At 33.5% G+C, this 19,577-nt stretch overlaps 1 protein-coding gene and 1 long non-coding RNA gene across 6 annotated transcripts in view; one reads left to right on the plus strand and one right to left on the minus strand.

Moving 5' to 3' along the window:
* LOC112994544 (ciliogenesis and planar polarity effector complex subunit 1) overlaps positions 1 to 19,577 on the plus strand; it is a 224,689-nt gene that overhangs the window by 191,992 nt on the left and 13,120 nt on the right. For all 5 annotated transcript variants that reach the window (XM_064500933.1, XM_064500934.1, XM_064500935.1 and 2 more), the window contains exons 23-42: positions 941 to 1,102; positions 1,264 to 1,372; positions 1,741 to 2,047; positions 2,461 to 3,400; positions 4,490 to 4,653; positions 6,079 to 6,212; positions 6,784 to 6,866; positions 7,807 to 7,889; positions 8,807 to 8,875; positions 10,910 to 11,102; positions 11,712 to 11,996; positions 12,191 to 12,943; positions 13,469 to 13,626; positions 14,061 to 14,190; positions 15,191 to 15,245; positions 16,392 to 16,496; positions 16,980 to 17,072; positions 18,370 to 18,476; positions 18,722 to 18,917; positions 19,193 to 19,437. In XM_064500933.1, coding sequence (XP_064357003.1) covers positions 941 to 1,102; positions 1,264 to 1,372; positions 1,741 to 2,047; positions 2,461 to 3,400; positions 4,490 to 4,653; positions 6,079 to 6,212; positions 6,784 to 6,866; positions 7,807 to 7,889; positions 8,807 to 8,875; positions 10,910 to 11,102; positions 11,712 to 11,996; positions 12,191 to 12,943; positions 13,469 to 13,626; positions 14,061 to 14,190; positions 15,191 to 15,245; positions 16,392 to 16,496; positions 16,980 to 17,072; positions 18,370 to 18,476; positions 18,722 to 18,917; positions 19,193 to 19,437 — 4,371 coding nt within the window. The remainder of the gene's footprint in view (positions 1 to 940; positions 1,103 to 1,263; positions 1,373 to 1,740; positions 2,048 to 2,460; positions 3,401 to 4,489; positions 4,654 to 6,078; positions 6,213 to 6,783; positions 6,867 to 7,806; positions 7,890 to 8,806; positions 8,876 to 10,909; positions 11,103 to 11,711; positions 11,997 to 12,190; positions 12,944 to 13,468; positions 13,627 to 14,060; positions 14,191 to 15,190; positions 15,246 to 16,391; positions 16,497 to 16,979; positions 17,073 to 18,369; positions 18,477 to 18,721; positions 18,918 to 19,192; positions 19,438 to 19,577) is intronic.
* LOC135324462 (uncharacterized) lies at positions 4,342 to 6,355 on the minus strand. Its single transcript, XR_010385848.1, has 2 exons — positions 6,138 to 6,355; positions 4,342 to 4,377 (listed from the first exon to the last, which is right to left on the minus strand). It is a non-coding gene; the product is annotated as an uncharacterized LOC135324462 (long non-coding RNA).

Genomic DNA, 19,577 nt, shown 5'->3' on the forward strand with positions numbered 1-19,577 from the left:
GTAGTAAGTATATGATGTCACAGAATAATGCAGTTCCTGTGAAGTACATCTTTCTAATGGTAGTTCTGTTGGTCTTTGGCTTGGTATTTAACTTTGGTAATTAAATAGACATACTGCCAGAACTGGGATGCAGTATTTTCTGCATTTGTTATTTAGCTAAGGTATTTACTCCTTTTATATTTTTCTTAATTAAGTTATTTTGGGTGTTTCCTGACCCACGTGTATTTAATGTACTATCTTTCTTTGCATGATGCAAGTTTTATGATCAAGGTTGGGTCTTTGGTATGTTCAAAAAAACCAATGAAAGATGTCAAAATTTAATAATGTTTTCTCTACTTTTACCCTTATCAACTGATGTCGGAAGTCAAGGAAGAAGGAAGAAACTAGTGGCATATAATAATTGTTTTATTTTCTGTAACAGCATGAATGTCGATTTTGTCCCATCTATATCAACAACTCTGCAGACCTCAGCAAAGAGTTGTTGCCTTTTAAAAATGAGCCCCAAATTTCTCTTCATCAGAAAAATCAAGCTTCAAATAAAAAAAGGCTGTTTCAAATAGTAGAATATTCTGATTTTTCTGTGCTTTTTGTGACAGTATCAAATCAAATACAAAACACTGAGTGCTTCAAAATAAATTAATCCATGCTAAAAGCCTCTCAGCTGGCTTCGATGTGTTGCCTCTAAGAAAGAGTCTATGATCGTCTTAAATTCTTTTTACTCTAAATGACTTAAAGTGGGCTTCTCAGCAGAGTGTTTTTCAAGTTATAGTCAGTTACAACCTTAATCCTATATCCTGGCAGCGTATTCTTTTCTCACTTGTAATTAACTTTCTATTTTCTATCAGCTAGGGAAGAATCATTAAAAATTAAAGTGTGTGAATAATTTAGCTGAAATTTATTGTTTATACAAATTAATGTTTATATAGCACCTTCTTTTTAGGATCTTAAAGAGAATGAGTATGATGCCTCTACAGTTCAGCATTGTCTGAATGCAGTGGAATGGGCTTGTCGAATGCTTCCTTTCTGCAGGTTCATGAATGCTGAAGAATTAGTTCAAGATGTAATTTTGAGTCTTCTTGGAGAACTGCCACCAATCAAAAAGGTAAAAGAAAATAAAGCTAAAACAAAAGCAGCAAAGGTTGGCTCTAGTTTTTCCTCTCCCTGAAAATGCTATTGTTCAGACTTTTTGGTGGTGCAAGTTCTATTGGGAATTAAAATTTACTTCTCTGTCAGTTACTTGAAAAGATACTTTATTTTGTGCAGGTGGCAGAAATTTTGGTAAAAGCATTTCCTAATTCTGAAGATGTAAGGGTTCCGCTAAGAGATAAATATCATGCTCTTCAGCAGCAACTCAGACACTGTATTGTTAAAGGTAACATCCATTCTTCAGGAAATATTAAACACACTTCCTTCCTTTTTTACCCTACTTACTGATTTACCCTACTTGTGACAATTCCATCTTTCATATCTCACGTAAAACAGTTATTGTAGCTTTCATTTATACAACTTTCTCAAAGTTTTGTGACAGATTCTGTTTTCTTTCTGATACATCTATACTGGTAACAGAATATCATGACTTCAGAGCTGATGGTGTTTCCTCTCTTCATCACAGTTGCAGTCTACATTTCTTAATGACACAATTTATGATTATTTAAAATTTATTCATATCTTAATTTGAGAGAGTAAGTCAAAACAGAGGAGTTTCCATTTAAAATCGCTTGTCTCTCTTTCTTTGTTTAGGTCCCAATAGTGAAGAAATGATGCCTTGTGTTATACAGGCTGCTGAAAAAGTGAGAGTGAAGGCCTTGAAACGTGTAATAAGGAACATAGGCCCCATTGAAACTAATATTTGGGAGCCAGCAGAAGAGGGAGCAGCAGATGATGAGACACATTGTTATGACAGATTCTCATTAGGGACTAGTCTAAGCAGAAGCACACTTACTGATCTTGGGAATCCTCAGGTATATAGTGATGCCGAAACAGTAGATACACTTTCTGATGCTTTGCTTACTGAAGAAGCAAGAGATCAAACTCCTTCACTTCAAAGGTATGAAGAAACTGGCAACAGGAAGCTGTGAGAGGGGGAAAAAGGTTTTCTTCTGTTGTTCAAGTAGCTTTTTCACCAAATAGGATAATTGCCATTTATCAAATTACCTATTACTAGAAGGCTTTAATCTTAGGACTGTCCATGTTGTATCACTTACTATCTGTTCATGAAGTTTAAATTATTAGCTACAATCAAATTCATATATGATACTGCTGAGTTACTGTCCATGTGAGAGCTAGGGGTTTTGCGTGTGATGATTAATTTGCCACCTAAAATTGTATTAATGTAAACTTGCTTTCGTTTGTTTCCAATTTTTAACAATAGAGAAAAAAGGAAGAGTAATGTTGCATTTATGTATTTCATTCGTGTAGTTCTGGAGATATCTAATTTTCTGTTTGTTTGTTGTCTTATAGGGATAATAAACCTAAGAAAGGAGGAGAAATAAGTAGCAAGAATACTACCTGTATGATAAGAACTCTTAACTGCAAAACAAAACATAAAGAAAAAGTACATATAAAGAACCCGCATAATCAATGTAATTTGCCTATAGTCGGTGCATGGGAATTTGAACGTGATGATGACGAGTATGTTATTTTCTTAGAACTCTTTTTGAGTTATGTTCTTGAGAGAGACCTGATAAATTGCAGTGACCTTGGAATTCCATTTCTTACTAGCTTTTCTGGACTTCTTAGAGACCACGAATTAAATTCTCTCCTTTTTGATGTTCATACAACACTAAAACGTCGACAAGGCAAAACAAGAAGCCAAAGTGTTTTTAGAGCAGGGTCTTGCTATACTGTCACCCTGGCATCTTGCAATCCTGAAACAATTTCTGTCCATAATGAAAACCAAAATGTTTTGGGAAATCAAGTGTCTGTTTCCATTTTACAGTCAACAGAATCAACAGCATCTTCTGACCACAACTTGATGAAAGGACTCGATAAAGGATTATTTGGTTTAAAACACAAGTCAATTTACAGAGCTCAGGATGATAGTCAAGGAGTAACTGTTGCACCAGCAAGCCAGGCCTTTCCCAACCGTACTTTCTCTGGCTCACAAACCCCGGTCACTTCTAAATACATTTACAAAACTATTCATATACTTGATATTGTACCAGGAGATGAACTAGCTATAGAATTAATGGGTAAATTTAGCAATATAGCAAGATTGCTTGAGTGGATGATCAGATGGTCTGATAAAAGACTGCTCTGTGGTTCCAATAAACAAGACTCATTAGAGGAGAATCTCCCAATGATACATGTGAAAACATCAGCAGCTGCTGTCCTTACTTCCTTATGGCTTTTAGAACAGCTGTATAATGATGGATCGCAAGCAAGAAGTATAAAATTTAAGGTAAGAAAAAGGATGGGGAGGGGTCAGTGAAATGTGTGAGTTATTTCTGCCAGTGAAGAAGATAATACAATGTATCTTTTATTTCATAGTTATAAAACACAGTAATAGCTTTTCTTTTAGGAGTTGCTAGGAAAAGAAAAACATTCCAGGAACACTGAAGTTCTGTAGGAAGACATTGCTTGGAGGTGAAAGTCCTCTTTAACTCATTTATCTAGATACCACAGTACTTGAGCAAATGCTTAAAAGTTAAATTATTTTATGTAGTTCTGGACGTCATCTTTGAAAAAAGATAGAATTGGAGATTGTAGAGTACGAAAAAACAAGATGATTAATCAAGAAACATTTTCTTTGAGGAGACCTATATTTTTATTTATTTGTCTTCAGAGGTCAGTACAGATGCAGTCAGACTGAAGTATTTGTGAAAAGTGAGTTTTGAATTAACATTTTTAAACAGAATTGCAGAATGTATGTTAATATAAAAGAAAATTCATCAGAAGGATCTGATGCAGTATGAGTTTATATTTGGGGGGCAGCTGGACCCTTTTTCCTCTATATCTGCTAAATTGAAAGGGAGGTTTTTTTAGAAGACTTTCCTCACAGATCAAGAGGTTTTGTCTTGTTTTTGATTTGCATTTTCTGTTTTCTCACAAGTGCCACCTGTATTTTATTTACAACTTAATGCCAAAATGTTGTACATATTTCTTATTATGAACAATTAGGTAAGCTTTTCTTTGCCTCTTAGACTGTCTTCAGTGATTATAATTTAGTAGTTTAATAACAAGTTTTTATTCCTGGTGCAGAAGGTCAAGTATTTTTGTATTTCTTTGTATAGAGTACATTAAATTGCCACATACTAACAATGATAAGTGATATTTTATAATTCCTTTAGGTAAGTCAAAGGACCCTTGCTTCACTTAGTGCAAAAAGAGGCAAAACTCAGCTTCTACAGGCAACTGTAAATCCGGAATTTCTCAGCTCTGTAATAGAGAAAATGATATGAAGTTAAGCATAAACGTACCATGTAAAATAACAATCTTTTTACAAATACCAAATAACTTTTTTTTAAAACTTTTTTTTTTCTTTTTATAGCATCCAGGTAATCAGTATTTGAAAGAATTTGCATCCCTGTCAGAAGCACAACCTAAGACAGAGAAAGAAAGTAGCACAGATGAAGGCTCTTTTGCATTGGCAGATCCTCCACTTGATGTCCAGAGTGTAAAAGCCTATGATGACCTCTGTGAAAGTGGTTTTGGGTAATTTTTTTTTTAACTTAAGAACTCTAGTTGATCATAATTCCTCAGCTAAGCAGGACATCAATATGAGAGTCCTACTATTATGACATGCTATACACATAGTTTATTTTGACTCTAAAGCCAAATTCTGATTTCACCTACCTATCCTTTACAGCTGCGTGAAATAGGCTGTTACTCTGCTAGATGTTATTCCCAAACATGATCTGTAGATATTAAATATGTCCTGTTCTTAAGTATCTGTGTAAGTTAGTTCTTCCACTGGAACATTTAAGGAGTTCTTTTGTATACTATGATACCTGTTACCAACTTTATGAAAGTGAATCCAGATTTTTATCATGCCTCATAAAATTGCATGCCATCGTGTCCTCTCAAATAATTGACCAATTTTATAATGCAAAATTTTCAGGAAATCCCAGCTATTAATGATTTTGGTGATTTTGTTCTGTGCTTATGTCACTTTTCATGACATCCAGAAAAAATCTTAGGCTTTCTCTTAAACACTGTTAGCATTAACATGTTGCAAGCTGGAAGTTTTGCATATTATCACATCGTTGTTGTAAGAGTTCACTTTCTATAGAAATTCAGGAGTGAGACCTAACATTACTCTTTAGATACAGAAAAGGAGATTAAATATGTCCCATCAACAGACACAACCCTATTTAGAAAATGACATAACTGATGCATATGAAGTGATTTGTTTCTAACATGATTTGTTTATAAACATAATTGTTTATAAAGGTAGTAATGTGGAAATGGGATCAAGATTTCTGTTATAATTGATATCAGAGTTTCTCAGATAATTCAGATAAATTTCATTCTCTTCAGTGTAGTTTTCATCATGCTGAGATGAGAGTTCACAACAATTCTCCCAACTCCTGGATCTGTAATCTAGCTATGTTCACATATGTGCATATGAGAAAAATAGGTGGAAAAGGGAGTGAATAATTGTCAATATCTTGAACTCCTGCAAAGATGGAGAGTCCACAGCATGAAGTGCTTTGTGATAATTCTTTACATCTCACGCTCTGCAAGTAAAGAAACAAAAGATCTTTGATATTAATATTCTAAGGTACTGACACGTGACTTCTCTGGCGACAGTATTTTTTAAACAAAGAAAGTTTCTGTGAGGGAGACGAACATAATCTTAGTCAGATATTTATGTGTTGGTTACATTTTCCAGGATACAGCCCATCTGAAACACTGTATCATTAATGTTAATAAAATATTACAGCTATACCAAAAAAGTTAATCTTGGTTTAAACGAAATTCAGAAAATAATTTTGTGTGAGCACTGATTATATTACACCAATACTTATGCTACAATTATACACTAGCCTGCAGTCTGGGAGGAACAGTATACTTGTGCTAAATCAAATAGTTACCTTATTTCTATTTTTAATTACCTTTTGTAATTCCAATTACCAGAATGTCTACAAAGTCAAATTATTTTAAGAAGGAAATGAATCATGAGAATTATTCTGTACCTCATGTGATTGAAGATCTTAATGAAGAGGGACCATTTCTTCAGGAGGAGTTAGATGCAACATCAGAAAGTGAAGGTTTGTGTTTATGCTCTATCCTTTTAATATGGTCTGGCCTATTAAGTAATAAGAGTTTTGGCTGAGTAGGATTATATTTTCCTCTTTTTGTTTTGTTTGTCATTTGTTTTATTCAATCAGAAATGGAAAAAAGCTTTCATTGTCGTATTGAAATTACTATTTTATCAGTTTTAGATCCTAATTAAATTTTGTACATTTGCTTTCTCAATACTTTTTCTGATCACTTTTGCATTTATGTAACTTTTTTTGGTGTAGAGATTTGGTATAGAGACTTTCATTACAAAATATTCATGAAGGCTATGTAAAATATGATATGAAAATTTTAAGAGTTGAGTGTGCAGTTAAGTTTATCATATTCCCACTCTGAAAACTTTAGTTTCAGACAATAAGCTTTGTTTCTTCTGTCACATGTATCATCTACTAGTAATAATATGCATTTTGAATTTGCTGAAAGGTCTCTCAACCCCTTTTTTCCTCTTCAGGGGAAAAATGGATGAATGTTACCCATTCATCACATAACAATGCTGTATGTCATGTCGTTTGCTGATTTATAACTGCGTTTGTTTTGTAGAGTTCTTTGAAGAGCCATTCGAAACTCCCAGAAGCTCTAATAGCTCTGTCAGGATCAAACCTGTAGAACGTGAAAGAGGGAAGGCAAGTTATCATCTTGCATAGAACTTATCCCTACTTCAATCAATGAGAAGAGTCACAAGTAATTCAACAATAGTAAAGCTAGATCTGCTGTGAGCACTTCTGAAAAACTGATTCAATATCTGTAAAACTAAATGTGTATATGCGAATATAAACAATATATAAAAATACATTATATAGTATAATATATAAAAATGTGTGTGGTTATAAATGCACGTATACATACACAAGTTGTCACAGTGTGATTAAGTAATGACTCTACTACTTGTTTGTTTACTTGTTTTTAAGTTAAATGTATAACGCTGCTCCTATCTGAAAACTTAATCTGGTTCTGTGAGTGAGCCTTCTTCTCATGCATCATTTTCAGTCATAAGTCTCTTCTTTGAGATTGGCTATGGGTTATTTTATTGAAATGTGAACTGTAGTAACATGTTTCCTTTCCTGTGGTTCTCTAGATTCAGTGCAGTTGATAGGATTAGAAATAGTAAATGTATTGTGATCTTCAATTCTGTAATGCATTTTGCTTCAAAACAGTGAGTCTATGTGATGTGTAAAATGCTGAGATTCTTTCAATTTCTTAATTTTTAATTAATTTGTTTATAATACGTTTGTTTCCATGTTTTTGTCCTTAGCGTGAAGTTATGAGGTTAGCAGAGTGTAATTCCAGGGCACTATATAGATACAAATTAAAAAAAAAAAAATCATTATTATGACTTTTTTAAAAGTTGCTCAGATTAAACATTAGGATTTCTCCTGTATTTCTATATATCTAGCTGTCCTCTGAAAAGTAGGTTATTTAGATTAATTTTCCATTAAAATTTTTTTTGAGTGGCTGGTGCAACAAAAGTATGTTTGCCATTAGCTATTAGAATAATACTTTATTGAAGCAGAAGGGTAACAATGTAAAAATATATAAGTTCAGATGCATATTTTTATATTGCAGTCCATCCCCGTTTCAGATGTAGAATGTCCACAGGAAGACCAAAGAGTGCAAAAATCAGAGAACAGAAAGGCTGAACAGACTGGGTGAGAGATTGTTTGTTGTTGTTTTACTTTCTCTGTTAACTTTGTTTAGAAAGTTAAGTAGTTTTATTAATTATTGAAATTCAGTCTAGTTTCCATGGGTTCTCCCTCTTGTTTATAACAACAAACTCATAGTTTGAAACAAAATTTCAGTCACCTTCTGTTTCGCACATACTCTAACATATTACAAATAGCTTATCAAGGTGCTGGGTGGATAAGAGATTATATTTCATTTTAATGGTAGAAAAATATCAACTTACTATTTCAGTTAGCTTTCTTCTTGAATCCACCTAATTTGTTTGTATTGATAAAACCTTTTCCCCGATAAATGTGTAATGTTTGTTAAAAATGGCCTAATTTTAGAAAGACTTAGACCTTTCTCCTATTTTAAGCTGACATGTTTTTGTTTTGAAAGAAACAAAAATAACTGCATATAACATGCCCCTCAGAGGTTTCTTTAGCTTTTCTTTTTTAGGAATGCAGATTGTAATCATACTAATGGTATTACTTTAATTGAATTTTCTCTTCTCAGATCAAACTCTCCAATGCCTGCTGTTTGTGTGAACAGCCAGAACCTATTCAATGCTTTTGTTTGAGTCAGATTCTCATTGCTAGGGAGACAAAACAAGAATGTCAATATTTGCAACTCAAATTGCAATGTAATGCAGTAATAGAAGAAATTCAGATCAGTATAGCTCTGAATAAATTAGGTGGCTTTCAGGTAATTTATCTTATGCTTTAATTAAAATTTTTTTTCAGGAGGATTTATATATATATGTGTGTGTGTGTGTCTGTATACACACACACGCACATATACATACATGTGTATGTATATATATTTATAAAAATATAAAATGAAGATAAGTAGCATAGCAAATTATTGTAATATTTGCAATACCTATATTTTTCTTTCCTTATAGCATGACTGAAATGGTTACTAGTGTCATTCCTCATTCATTCTGCTTAGAACGAGATGCAGAAGTTCTCAGGTAAGAAAAACCTGTAATGTTTTATGTGGGCTACTCCTTTTAAATCTTCAGTCTTAAGTAACATTATGTGTTACTTAATCATTTGCAACAGATTACAAAATATCTGCAACTATACTATATGTACCTGCAGGTTGTACCATTAAATAGCCTTTCCTCAAACCTCTTTGTGCTGTAATCCTTGAAGGTCATGTACTCTCTCAGGCTGTCCAGAATATCATATGAATCAAACATGTTAAACTAGCAGTTCAGAGCTACTGAATTTCAAGAGCAGTGGCACTCCTGTTTCCTGGTTCCAAACTGAATCATGACAGCTCTAACATTAAAAAGGACATTATTAACTGCTTGCCTTTACATAAAAAAGGAAGGTTGTTTTTTATAAATGTTTATAACTCTCTCAGTAAAAGTAGTTGAACTAGATAGTTGCAATATCATTACTATATTTTAGTTCTGGTTAAAGTTCACAGAAGACACACAGTGTTGTTCTTTTCCTCTATAGCATGGTTATTGTTTTTATAATCACTCACTTCCCCACAAAAAGACCACCATTACATTTGTACGGCCCTCTGGGATGCTTTTGATTGTAAGTCTTCCATGAAATGTAATTAAATACTCATCTGGGCAATATTTGAATATACTTTGAGGTAGGCTTTTTAGGTGCCCTTTTCTATGTTTGTACTTCTAATGCATGCATTTTTAATATTACAATGCTTTTATTATTATAATTATATAATATTAGTATAGAATGTATATTAAGTTACATAAAAGACAGCATATAATTATATAATATTAGTATAGAATGTATATTAAGTTACATAAAAGACAGCATTATAATTATAAACTTATAATACTTCTGTAAAATTTAAAAAATGTCCAGCAGCTACTACTATATAGGAATGTTATGTGTATGTGTGTATAAACAGGGAGAAAGCTGGAATTGGAAAGAGGGGTCAGAGTCAGTCTCAGGCTTTGGCTTCTGGAACAATCTTCTGTGCTATGAGTTATTTCAGTTTAGAGAAAGGTTTGAAGTGTACATCCCTTCAAATACCATCTGTCTAGTCTCATTTCCTTCTCCAGTTTTCCATGCCAGCTTTAAAAAAAAAAAAAAAAAAAAAAAAAACTTTCTCCGAATTTAACTTTTCACACCATTCTAATTGTCTTCCAAATGATTTCCTGTACCCCTTCACACCTATTACAGATGCAAAACCTTTTCAATATTACCCACCAGCCATTGCTTTACACTTTTATTTCTTTGTATGCTTTGCGGCCATCCTGTTCAGTCGTGAAGAGTTCTCCAAAGGTTGCCTGTACTCCTAGGAATATCAGCATCTCTCTTGAGCGAGTTGTCTTTTGGGTCAAGTTTTAATGATATGGATGAAGCCCTTTCATTTCTTTATATCCTCATGTAAATCCCAGCCCTTTTTACATCATTGAAATACTTCATCTACTTGAGTTTACCATTTTTACCTTTTATAAGATCTAATTATTTCTAGGAGTAATCGGAAAATTCGATATATTGCATGATCTGATGCATGTTATTTTAATGCTAGAAATTGCTTTCTGATCTGAAATTTCTTCTTTTTTAATTCCAAATAGACAAATGTACATCTAATTATTTAAGTGAAAGCAATTCTGCCATCTCTCTTACGTCAGCTAGTAACGTCATTGTCAGTTTTCCCTCAGCTTTTTGGTTTTATGACTAACTAGCCCTCTTCCTGTCACAGCATCATCTTCTGCCTATATCTCTAGCAAAGGTAATGTTTCAGGCAATTCCATGACTAAAAAAATCAGAGAGCTCTTGCTTCTTTACTCTTGTTTTTGTTTCGGTATATTAGGAATTACAAGAAAAAATATTTCTTACATGCTTTCCAATGAAGATTATGCTGTATTAGCTATTAAATTGTCCTTGTAAATTAATTATGCTTTAAAAAAATGCAAAAAAATTTAAATTTACTGGTTGATTTAAGACAACCTAGTATAGGTTTTCTGAACTCGGAATGTCTTTAATAGTTTTGTTCTTTTCCTTCTGTTCTTAAGTAATAGAGAGATTTCTGTAAGTGGTGGTCAGCCTTCTCTGACTGTTGTGTCAAACATGTCAAGTATTGCCTCCAGTGCTTCCCTTTGCACAAAAAAGCAAGAAGTCAAGAAACAAGTCTCTACAGAAGAGAAACTGAGCACATCAGAAACTGTCAGGCAGATGCTCCAAGATGAAATGTTTAAATTAGTTCAGGTGAGGGCATTTCATTATTGAAAATAATGTATGCAGTCTAAACTATATTATTGAAAACAAACAATAGGAAAAGTTACTGTTTTTAAGGTATTCTGTGATTGGCTGTGGTTGATGGGGATTTCCAGTTCTAGGTAACTAGAAACTGTGAAAATAACTGTGAAAACATATTTTAGTTTTAACACATGCTTTTGACTCAATAAAATGAATGATAAAAGAACAAAAGTTTGAGTGTGTTTAAGTTTGCATAACTCAGTTTGCTCCGTTTGTATAGATTAGGAAAGATTCTGAAGCTCTAATGACTTTGTAGCTATACTAGAAATTCATTTTTGTTAGTATATTTAAACTACTCTATGTGGCCTTAGATTTCCTTAAAGTTCACTCAAAAAAAGTAAAGGAGTAGCATAACTTGTCTATGGGCAGGTATTTGTGTCTCATAAAAGAAATTCCAGTTCAATAAACAGCCACACAAATAAATTATCATTGCAACTTTGGGATGTTGTTTTGTCACCTACATTAACAAGATTATCAACAGCTATAAAACAGTAATTTTTGCCAAGATCTGTGTTAAAGCTTTTTACAGTGTTAACTCTATGTGTTTGTGTATCCTAGCTACAGCAAATCAACTTCATGAGCTTAATGCAAATAGTGCAGTCGTCCTTTGCCAACCTGCCAAATGTGCAGCAGATTTTGCAACAGTCTCAATCTGTTCATACGGAAGGAAGCCAACCTTCACACACCACAAAAGGCAGTGACTCTGAAAAATCTTCATGTTCTGCAAAGGCTTCTCTAAAGACACAGCTGCTCACTCAAGAAGATAAAGGAAAATCTGATAAGATCTCTAATTTTCAACCAAGAAATAGTTTAAGAGGTGAAAGCAACAATGGCCATACTGAAGTAGGTATAACAAAGTGTTATTTATGAATAGTAATCTGTATATCTGATATGTTATCCTATCTGTTAAATTGGGAAATGGTTTTGTAGTGATAATCTCAGAAAAAAAGAATTTATAACATTTTTGTGCATATTTAGTATGTGGTTCCTATTTCAATGTATCTGTAAATGCTGTTTTGTTTGCTTTTCATATTTAGAATCATCCAGATGCAAATGTTTCTTTAAGCCTATTAGAGAACCACTCCAGTGAAACAGGATTTATTCCACCATCTCAAAACTTACCTTCTCCAGCACCTGCTAAACCCCTTCTTCTCTTAGCTCCTTCCTCAAATGTTCAGAAAACACCCAAGCTTATCCCTATTGAAAAAAAAATAAATTACTCGAATGGATTTCCTTTGCTTAAACTTGAATCAGCTTATCATTTCAAAACACCATGTTTACATCCAGTAGAAATTTCACCAGCTTTTGCTAGACCACCCCCAGTGCCACGCGTGGCTTGGAGTTCGTCAGATTCTTTATGGAACCTTCAGTCATCATATACACCAAGAAAATGGAGCAAGTCAACAGCACGGTTGAATGCGAGTAGGTATGACCCCAAGATCGCAAGGCAAATACATGAGGAAGAGAAAAGATGGGCAGAAACTGTACATAAGGGACCTCACAGAACTCTAAATCTAGATCAGTATGAAGGACAGCAAGAAGTTTCATCTCAGCAGCAGTCCTCTGCAAATGTGAATGTGGACAAAGCACTGATCACTGAGAAGATGGCTGGTATTCCACTACTGCATTTGCAGCCTGATCCAGGACCTAAACTTCTCCCATTTATAAGACAGCCAGTCACGACTACTTTAATACCTGTTAAACCTGTAACAAAGGAGACTGACTTCAGAGGAACAGTACAGCACACAGGAATATCATTGCTCCATGCTGATTTACCTCAAAAAGAGAAGGTAATGGAGTTGATGTGTTCTTTTTTTTAAGGTCGCAATTTTTTTTCAGTTTCACAATTTCTTATTCATCAAAAATAAGTTAATGCTTCCCGATTATGGAATTTGGAAGTGTTCAGCACAGCAGCCAGAAGAGATCTGGAGTGAAGGTACCTTCTGTTGGCGTGTCAATATGAGGCAGGAGGGCAGGCTTGGAAATGTTTGCAACAACCTTGGATTGATTCCACATTCCATAGTTAATGAACATTCAATGCATTAATGCTGCATGCATAAAGAAGCTACTAACCAAAAGTACTGGTAGTGATTTATAAAAATTTATAAAATACCAAGAAATTAAAATTATAAAAAATAGCGCTGTTTTTACAGAAATGTAAATACATACAATGTAAATATTTACAGACATACAAAGAAAGCTATCATAAATCCTTTTTTGATAAGGACAGAAATGGAATTTTAAAAATTCCACCATCACCACCTGGTCACCTTTATCACTGTTTCATTTTTGCTTCCCTCTTTGAATGTTTTCAGGTACCAATGCTCATTCCACTTCAAAATCTCATTGCATTTGAGCAATGCCACCGACATCGTACTGTGCCCGATGCTTCCATTGAACAGGATGAACCTATCCAGTTACTAAAAACTGATATTGAACCATTTGAAGCAAGTAATGTGCAGAATAGAAAAAGGCAAGCCAAACTTTTAAAATGGGTCTTCATTTTGAAAGACTCACTGGTAACCTACACCTTATAACTCTGAAATCGGTGGGAGTGTTTACAACAGCTTCAAATGAAGAGGGATTGGATGTAATTTTGTTTGAGAAGGTTAACATAGTAAATATTAGTAAAGGCACAGCAGGAGCAATATAGCACTAGAGCATCAAGAGGCTTTTGCTTTTACTGGGACGATAGGAACTAGGAGACAATTTTTCATATCTGTATATGTGGTTCAAAATGTGTTTGTTGTCTCCTCGCTATTTGCTGTGTCCTATTTCTGAAATGATTTGTTGATTACCTTTATTTCAGTATATATTTCTTAATAATAATTTTCCTTACAAAGCAATGATAGATATTTCTATTACTAAAATGCATTTTTTTTTAATTTGTAATTAATGTGTTGACAGACAAAAGAGGCGTGATGAGAAACAAATGAAAGAGGAGGAGGAAAAGAAGAAACCAAGTGTGACCTTCTGCCCAGATGATTCCATCATCAGTATTAGTGATACAGAGATGGTTGATACATCAGAGATGGGGGTATAAAAATAATTTTTTCCTTTGCTTTTTTCCATTCAGACATTAACAGGAGAAACAGGGAAGCAAACTGTAAATCAAAACAATCGCATCTTTTCCAGGTTCTCCCTAGAAACAGTATGTACCTTTCATTAATATACTTGCATTTCCTGTAAACAGGAGATTTGTAATGGAAAATAGATTCCAAGTTTGCTTTTTGTTTCTTTGTATAAATGTTTAAGATAGGAGATAACTGATACAAATCTTGTAACACTGGGACATGAACTTGTGTGTTTTCTTAGGATGTTTGTCTGTATTTACATTTAAAATGTGAATGTATATGCAAATGCTAACAGCTAGAGAAAATTTTTAGCCTAGCAGTAATTGTAGGACAAATGTTCCAGGCCTTATTCTTCTCGCATGACTAAATGGCTATTTAAGAGGTGGGATGGGGAGGTCTCACTTCATCTCAGCTGCTTGGCTGAGACTGAGGAACCCTTCCTCATACTGGGTTTTGACTACATGCTTTTTCTGTTTGTTTACTTAGGCCTTTTTAACATCTTAACATCTTTGAGGGTTATCCTTGCCAATACCAGATTTAAAGCCAGGGTGTTCACTACCCAGAATAGCAGCCTCTATTTCTGGACTGTACCATACTTTCTTTGAAATTTTCCCAATCCAGCACAGCAGATGGAGATCTTCATCATTGCTGGGAGATGCTAATTATGATACAACAGAGGTAGCATCTTTCATACAGTCAAAAAAGAATGAGCAATATTTGTCACTTCCAGTTTACTAAGGATCCCCCTCAAGATATATAATGGGAAAGAATGATACACAGTCAGTAATTCCACTAAGTCAAAAAGGATGAGCATAATAAAAAAAGGGGATAGGAAAGGTATGTTTTAATGATTTTTTTTAATCGCCACTCAAAGGAAATACATTGGAAAGTTAATAGCATCAAGAAATCCTGTAATTGTGATTAGAATTTTTTTTTAAGATTATCCTTTTTTTCATAAATTAGGATCAACAAGCAAAATCTACCTCTTACCTTGGAGGTGATTTCTTCCTTTCACTGGGTAAGTACAAGTATTTTTAATACTTGTGGTTCTTAAAGAAAATAAATTGAGCTGAAGTTTTTTAAATATCGGTGGAAAATTGGATAGTTACACAACATCAAGATGTAGTAACTCGAAATTGTAGTCTGTGAAAATACAGACTACAACATCATGGTGGTTTATGGGTTTTTCCCCCAGAAAATTAGGAAATCTTTTCAATATACGCAACAGAAATTCAGTTCTCTTCTGGGACAGTTTTTTTTTTTTCAGATTGGTGGGGAGAGAGCTGAAGGCACATTTAAGGTCTCATATCCCTTGCGCATAAACTCAGAATAATTCCACTATGTTAAGTTTCCTTAAAAGTGGTAATCTTATAATTATGTATAGACAGTATAGACAGTGGACTTTATAATGGAAAATAGATTCCAAATTTGCTTTTTGTTTTTTTCTATGGACAACAGAAAAGAATAAGAGTATGTTGGGTGAATTTCAGGAACACAGCAATTGTGGTTCATATGATTGATCAGAAAAACGTTGTAAACAATGTTTTCAAATTTTAAATCAATTTTGTGTGTTTTATTCTTCCAATTTTATTTGCCTGCATATTCTAATTACACAAAACTTAAAAGCTCCTGCATTAACTTTTAACATAATCTTTCTAGCTTGCAAAAAGAGCATGCCCATAGAAGGACTTTTCTTCTTTCTATCACATTAATTCAGCACTATATTTAGTCTTAGTAGGGGAGAAAAAAGGATCTCATTCTCTGAAATTGGGCATTGGAGAAATATTGCCTTGCAAAGCCATATAAAAATAGTAAAAAGAAAGCAAAGATATAGATGGTATAAATATTTACCCCTTTTAAAATAGGAAATTGCAGTTGTACAACGTATTAAAATATTTTTTTAAAAAATTACAAGTCCAAACTCAGCCTTGATTTTAACATTATAAGTTTCAGTACAATTGCATTTGTTTGCACAAGATAGGTAGTGCAAAACTTTTCTCAGTATCATTCATAAGGTATATTTAGTGAAATGTTAAAATTTTCTGTCAGAAATGGAAATAAAAATATTATCGGAGCCTTTAGTTTTGCGCTAGAGATATATATAAGCAGTGATTTTAATTCTTTGATTCATTATAGATAACTATTGCATGTTACCACATTTTAGACACAGTAGGAGAAGCAATCACTACTTCAACAGACCTACATTACATGGCTTCTACAAGAAAAAAACCTGCAGAAACTCAAGATGCAAGTACAAATACTGATCCAGGTACGTGCTACCTGTCTTGGCTACTGCAACCAATTATTTCCAGCATTGCTTCTTGTTAATTGCAGTATTTGGTCAGTTCCCAAAATGGAGTAACTTTTTAGATGGAAAAACAGTTTGTGGTGCTGTAACTTTTTGTTTCAAAAAAGTATTAAAATACACAATATCAGAATACAAATTATAAAAGTATTAGATAAAATTAATTATAAATTTAAAAAAATTATTGATGCAATTATTTAAGAGGATCCATAAGCTAGCTGTGAGCCAAACCTACTGTGACATTTTCTTGGAAGCTCCTTTTAACTTGATTTTATCTAAATAGATTTTAGACACTGTTTCACATGTGGCTGAAATTGCTTTCATATCTCTTCCCCCCAAACTTTTTTTGATAGTAAGCTGAACAATCAGAAACTTATTCAAATGATGCTGTCAATGTCTTACCTTTCCTTAGATTCATCCATTTTGATTTTCTTTTTTCTCATCAAGTGCTGAAATCATATCAGGATGTTGGAACTGGAGCTGAAAATGTGGTTTCTGAAGTTGGAAAAAATCAGTCAGTCATATCAGTTCCTGTGCCAGGTGTGGCTTCTGTCTTTCTCTATTTTGTTTATGAATTTAATTTTTTTTTGTTTTTGTACATGAAGTAGCTTAATACAGGGTATAGATAAGATGCTTAATTTATCCTATTTTTTCTTGAAACCTAATGTGAAATAATAACAATATTATATATGAAAAGTTTGGCTGTGTGTATTTTTTTTTTTTTTACCTAGTGCAATAGACCCATACTTTTTGTATGTCTGTATTAGGAGATACGTTTGTGGATTTTAGCTTGGTTTCTTAAGGATTTTATTGTCTGTAAGCTTACACATAAAAGTCTCAAAATAATTTTTTTTTAGTAGTTTCCTTAAGCTGACAGCAGACAAACAAGAGAGGCCAAAAGTGATATCCTTGTGTGGTGGCTAGCTTGTCAGCATGCACTGCTCCAAACTCACTGCACTGTTGCTCAGTCTTGCAGAACTGGGGTTACTTTAGACCAAAAGGATTGAGCAGTGGGGTGTTAAAGCAAAGATCACAACTCCACATAAAATCAAGGTATATTAGGTCAGCTGATTATAGTTTTCCACATATCTGTTAAGTTGTTTAATAGCAATATGTTTAAGTAGCAATGTTTCATTCTTAGAAAAGAGTTTTCTTCCTAATCAATCATCTTTTGGTTTATTTTAGTAGAATACAAAATACAAGGTAAATGGGGGGGGGGGGGGGGAAGAGGACGATTTATTTTGTTTTGGCTTTTTGTACCCCCATTTTTAAATCTTTGCTAAACTGTACTACTTAGGATTCATTACTGAAGTATTTTCCCTGTGCTAGCACATGAGCATTCTTTACAAGTAATGTTTCCTTTCTTTTAATGTTCGACAGCATTGCTTCATTTTGAAGATTATTTTGCTATACTGTGTATACTTCTCTGCAAATGGTTTATCAGAGATTTTTCTAGCAAAATAATACATTTATTTGGACCAAGTTAAGACATGGATTTTTTTTTTTTTTTTTTTTTTTTTTTTTTTTTTACTATTTAGGACTGATTTGGAAATGATTAGCAGTTTATACTGTAGCATGTTGCTTTGGTTTTAATCTTTTGAGTATCTTTTTGCGAATTTATCACAAAAATGAAGAATAATTAAATAGTAATAGATTTTGTTATGTACAAACATTAAAGAAACCTGTTAAGCTACATTAATTATCCTTATTTTTAAAAACTGCTGATCAAAGCTTTTCTTATCCTTTAGAGAATACAAGGCCTGTTTACAAACAGTTTGTCTGAAGTTTCAGGGTTTTTGCTGTAAATATAATTCTGACCATTATTCTTTTCTTGTAGAATCATTAAGTGTGCCTGAGATGTTACCACAAGACATGTATTTAAACCTTCCCACAGAGGAGAATGAGACACATTTACCACCCTCTTTGTCTGATGCACCTGATGTGGTTAGTGATCCGATGTATATATGGTTAAAATACACTTAAAATATGCTATTCGTGTCTTATCACATGAATTTTGGTTCTTCCTATCTGGATGACTCAGTTGTATAATACTGTAGAAAAACATTGCAGTTATTCTGTCTTGGAAACAAAACGTCTCAAAGTGGTAAGAGGTAAGCACAGGAGATGATTAACAATGTACTTCTCAGAACACATACTGTAAAATTCTTCATGATCTTGTTCTTGTTTAGAGTGGACATGAATATATCAATGTGGTTGACATTGAACAAAGTGATCTACTTAAGATTTTGCCCATCATACCTGAATCTGCAGAAGAGACAGTTACTACACAGCAAAATGAGGAGTTTGAAATTTCATCTTCTGCAAAACTTCATCACATGGCAAATTCTGTTACTAGTACACCTCCTGAGGAGTTACAGAAGAAAGGTAAAACCACCTTTTTTTTAAAAACCAGAAAAAGGCTATATATTTTGATAACAGTATCCTTACCTCCCACAGAAAAACTCATAGCCTTACCTGCACTCACCTCCTCCTCCTCTAGTCTTGTAGATCAAAATATCTATACATTTAACTTTTTTTGTGATGATTCTTACCTGCTAAAACATAATGTTACGTATAATGAGCTATGCCTACTTACTTTCAGTACTTAAATGTTTGTACTTTGTTCTGATATGTTGGTGCACTCTTTTTTTTATTTCAAGACAATCGTCTCAAAAATGTATCAATCCAAGTGCAAAAGGAAGATAAAAAGTCCGATTCTGCTAGAGATGGTGTGACTTGGAACATAGTACATGAGGATGCCAGAACTTTTCATTCTTCAGGGCTACCAGCCAAAATAATTGGCAAAGAATACTTTTCCACAAAGTTGCAGGAAATGGATATACAGCTACAGACACTTCAGAACATAGCAGAAAATATGGAGAAGGATTTCAGCAGTACCAAGCAGGTGAGTTCAGGCTGCTAACCACTGTGAGCAAAATAGTTCCTCTTTCTTCTTTAAACTAAAGACAAAATTTAGATTTTGGAAAGATGTGTTTTTAAGCTTGCTTAGTGTATTTTGAGAGAGAGAATAATACACAGTTCTTT

This window comes from Dromaius novaehollandiae, chromosome W (assembly GCF_036370855.1).
Source record: "Dromaius novaehollandiae isolate bDroNov1 chromosome W, bDroNov1.hap1, whole genome shotgun sequence".
NCBI classification, from domain to species: domain Eukaryota; kingdom Metazoa; phylum Chordata; class Aves; order Casuariiformes; family Dromaiidae; genus Dromaius; species Dromaius novaehollandiae.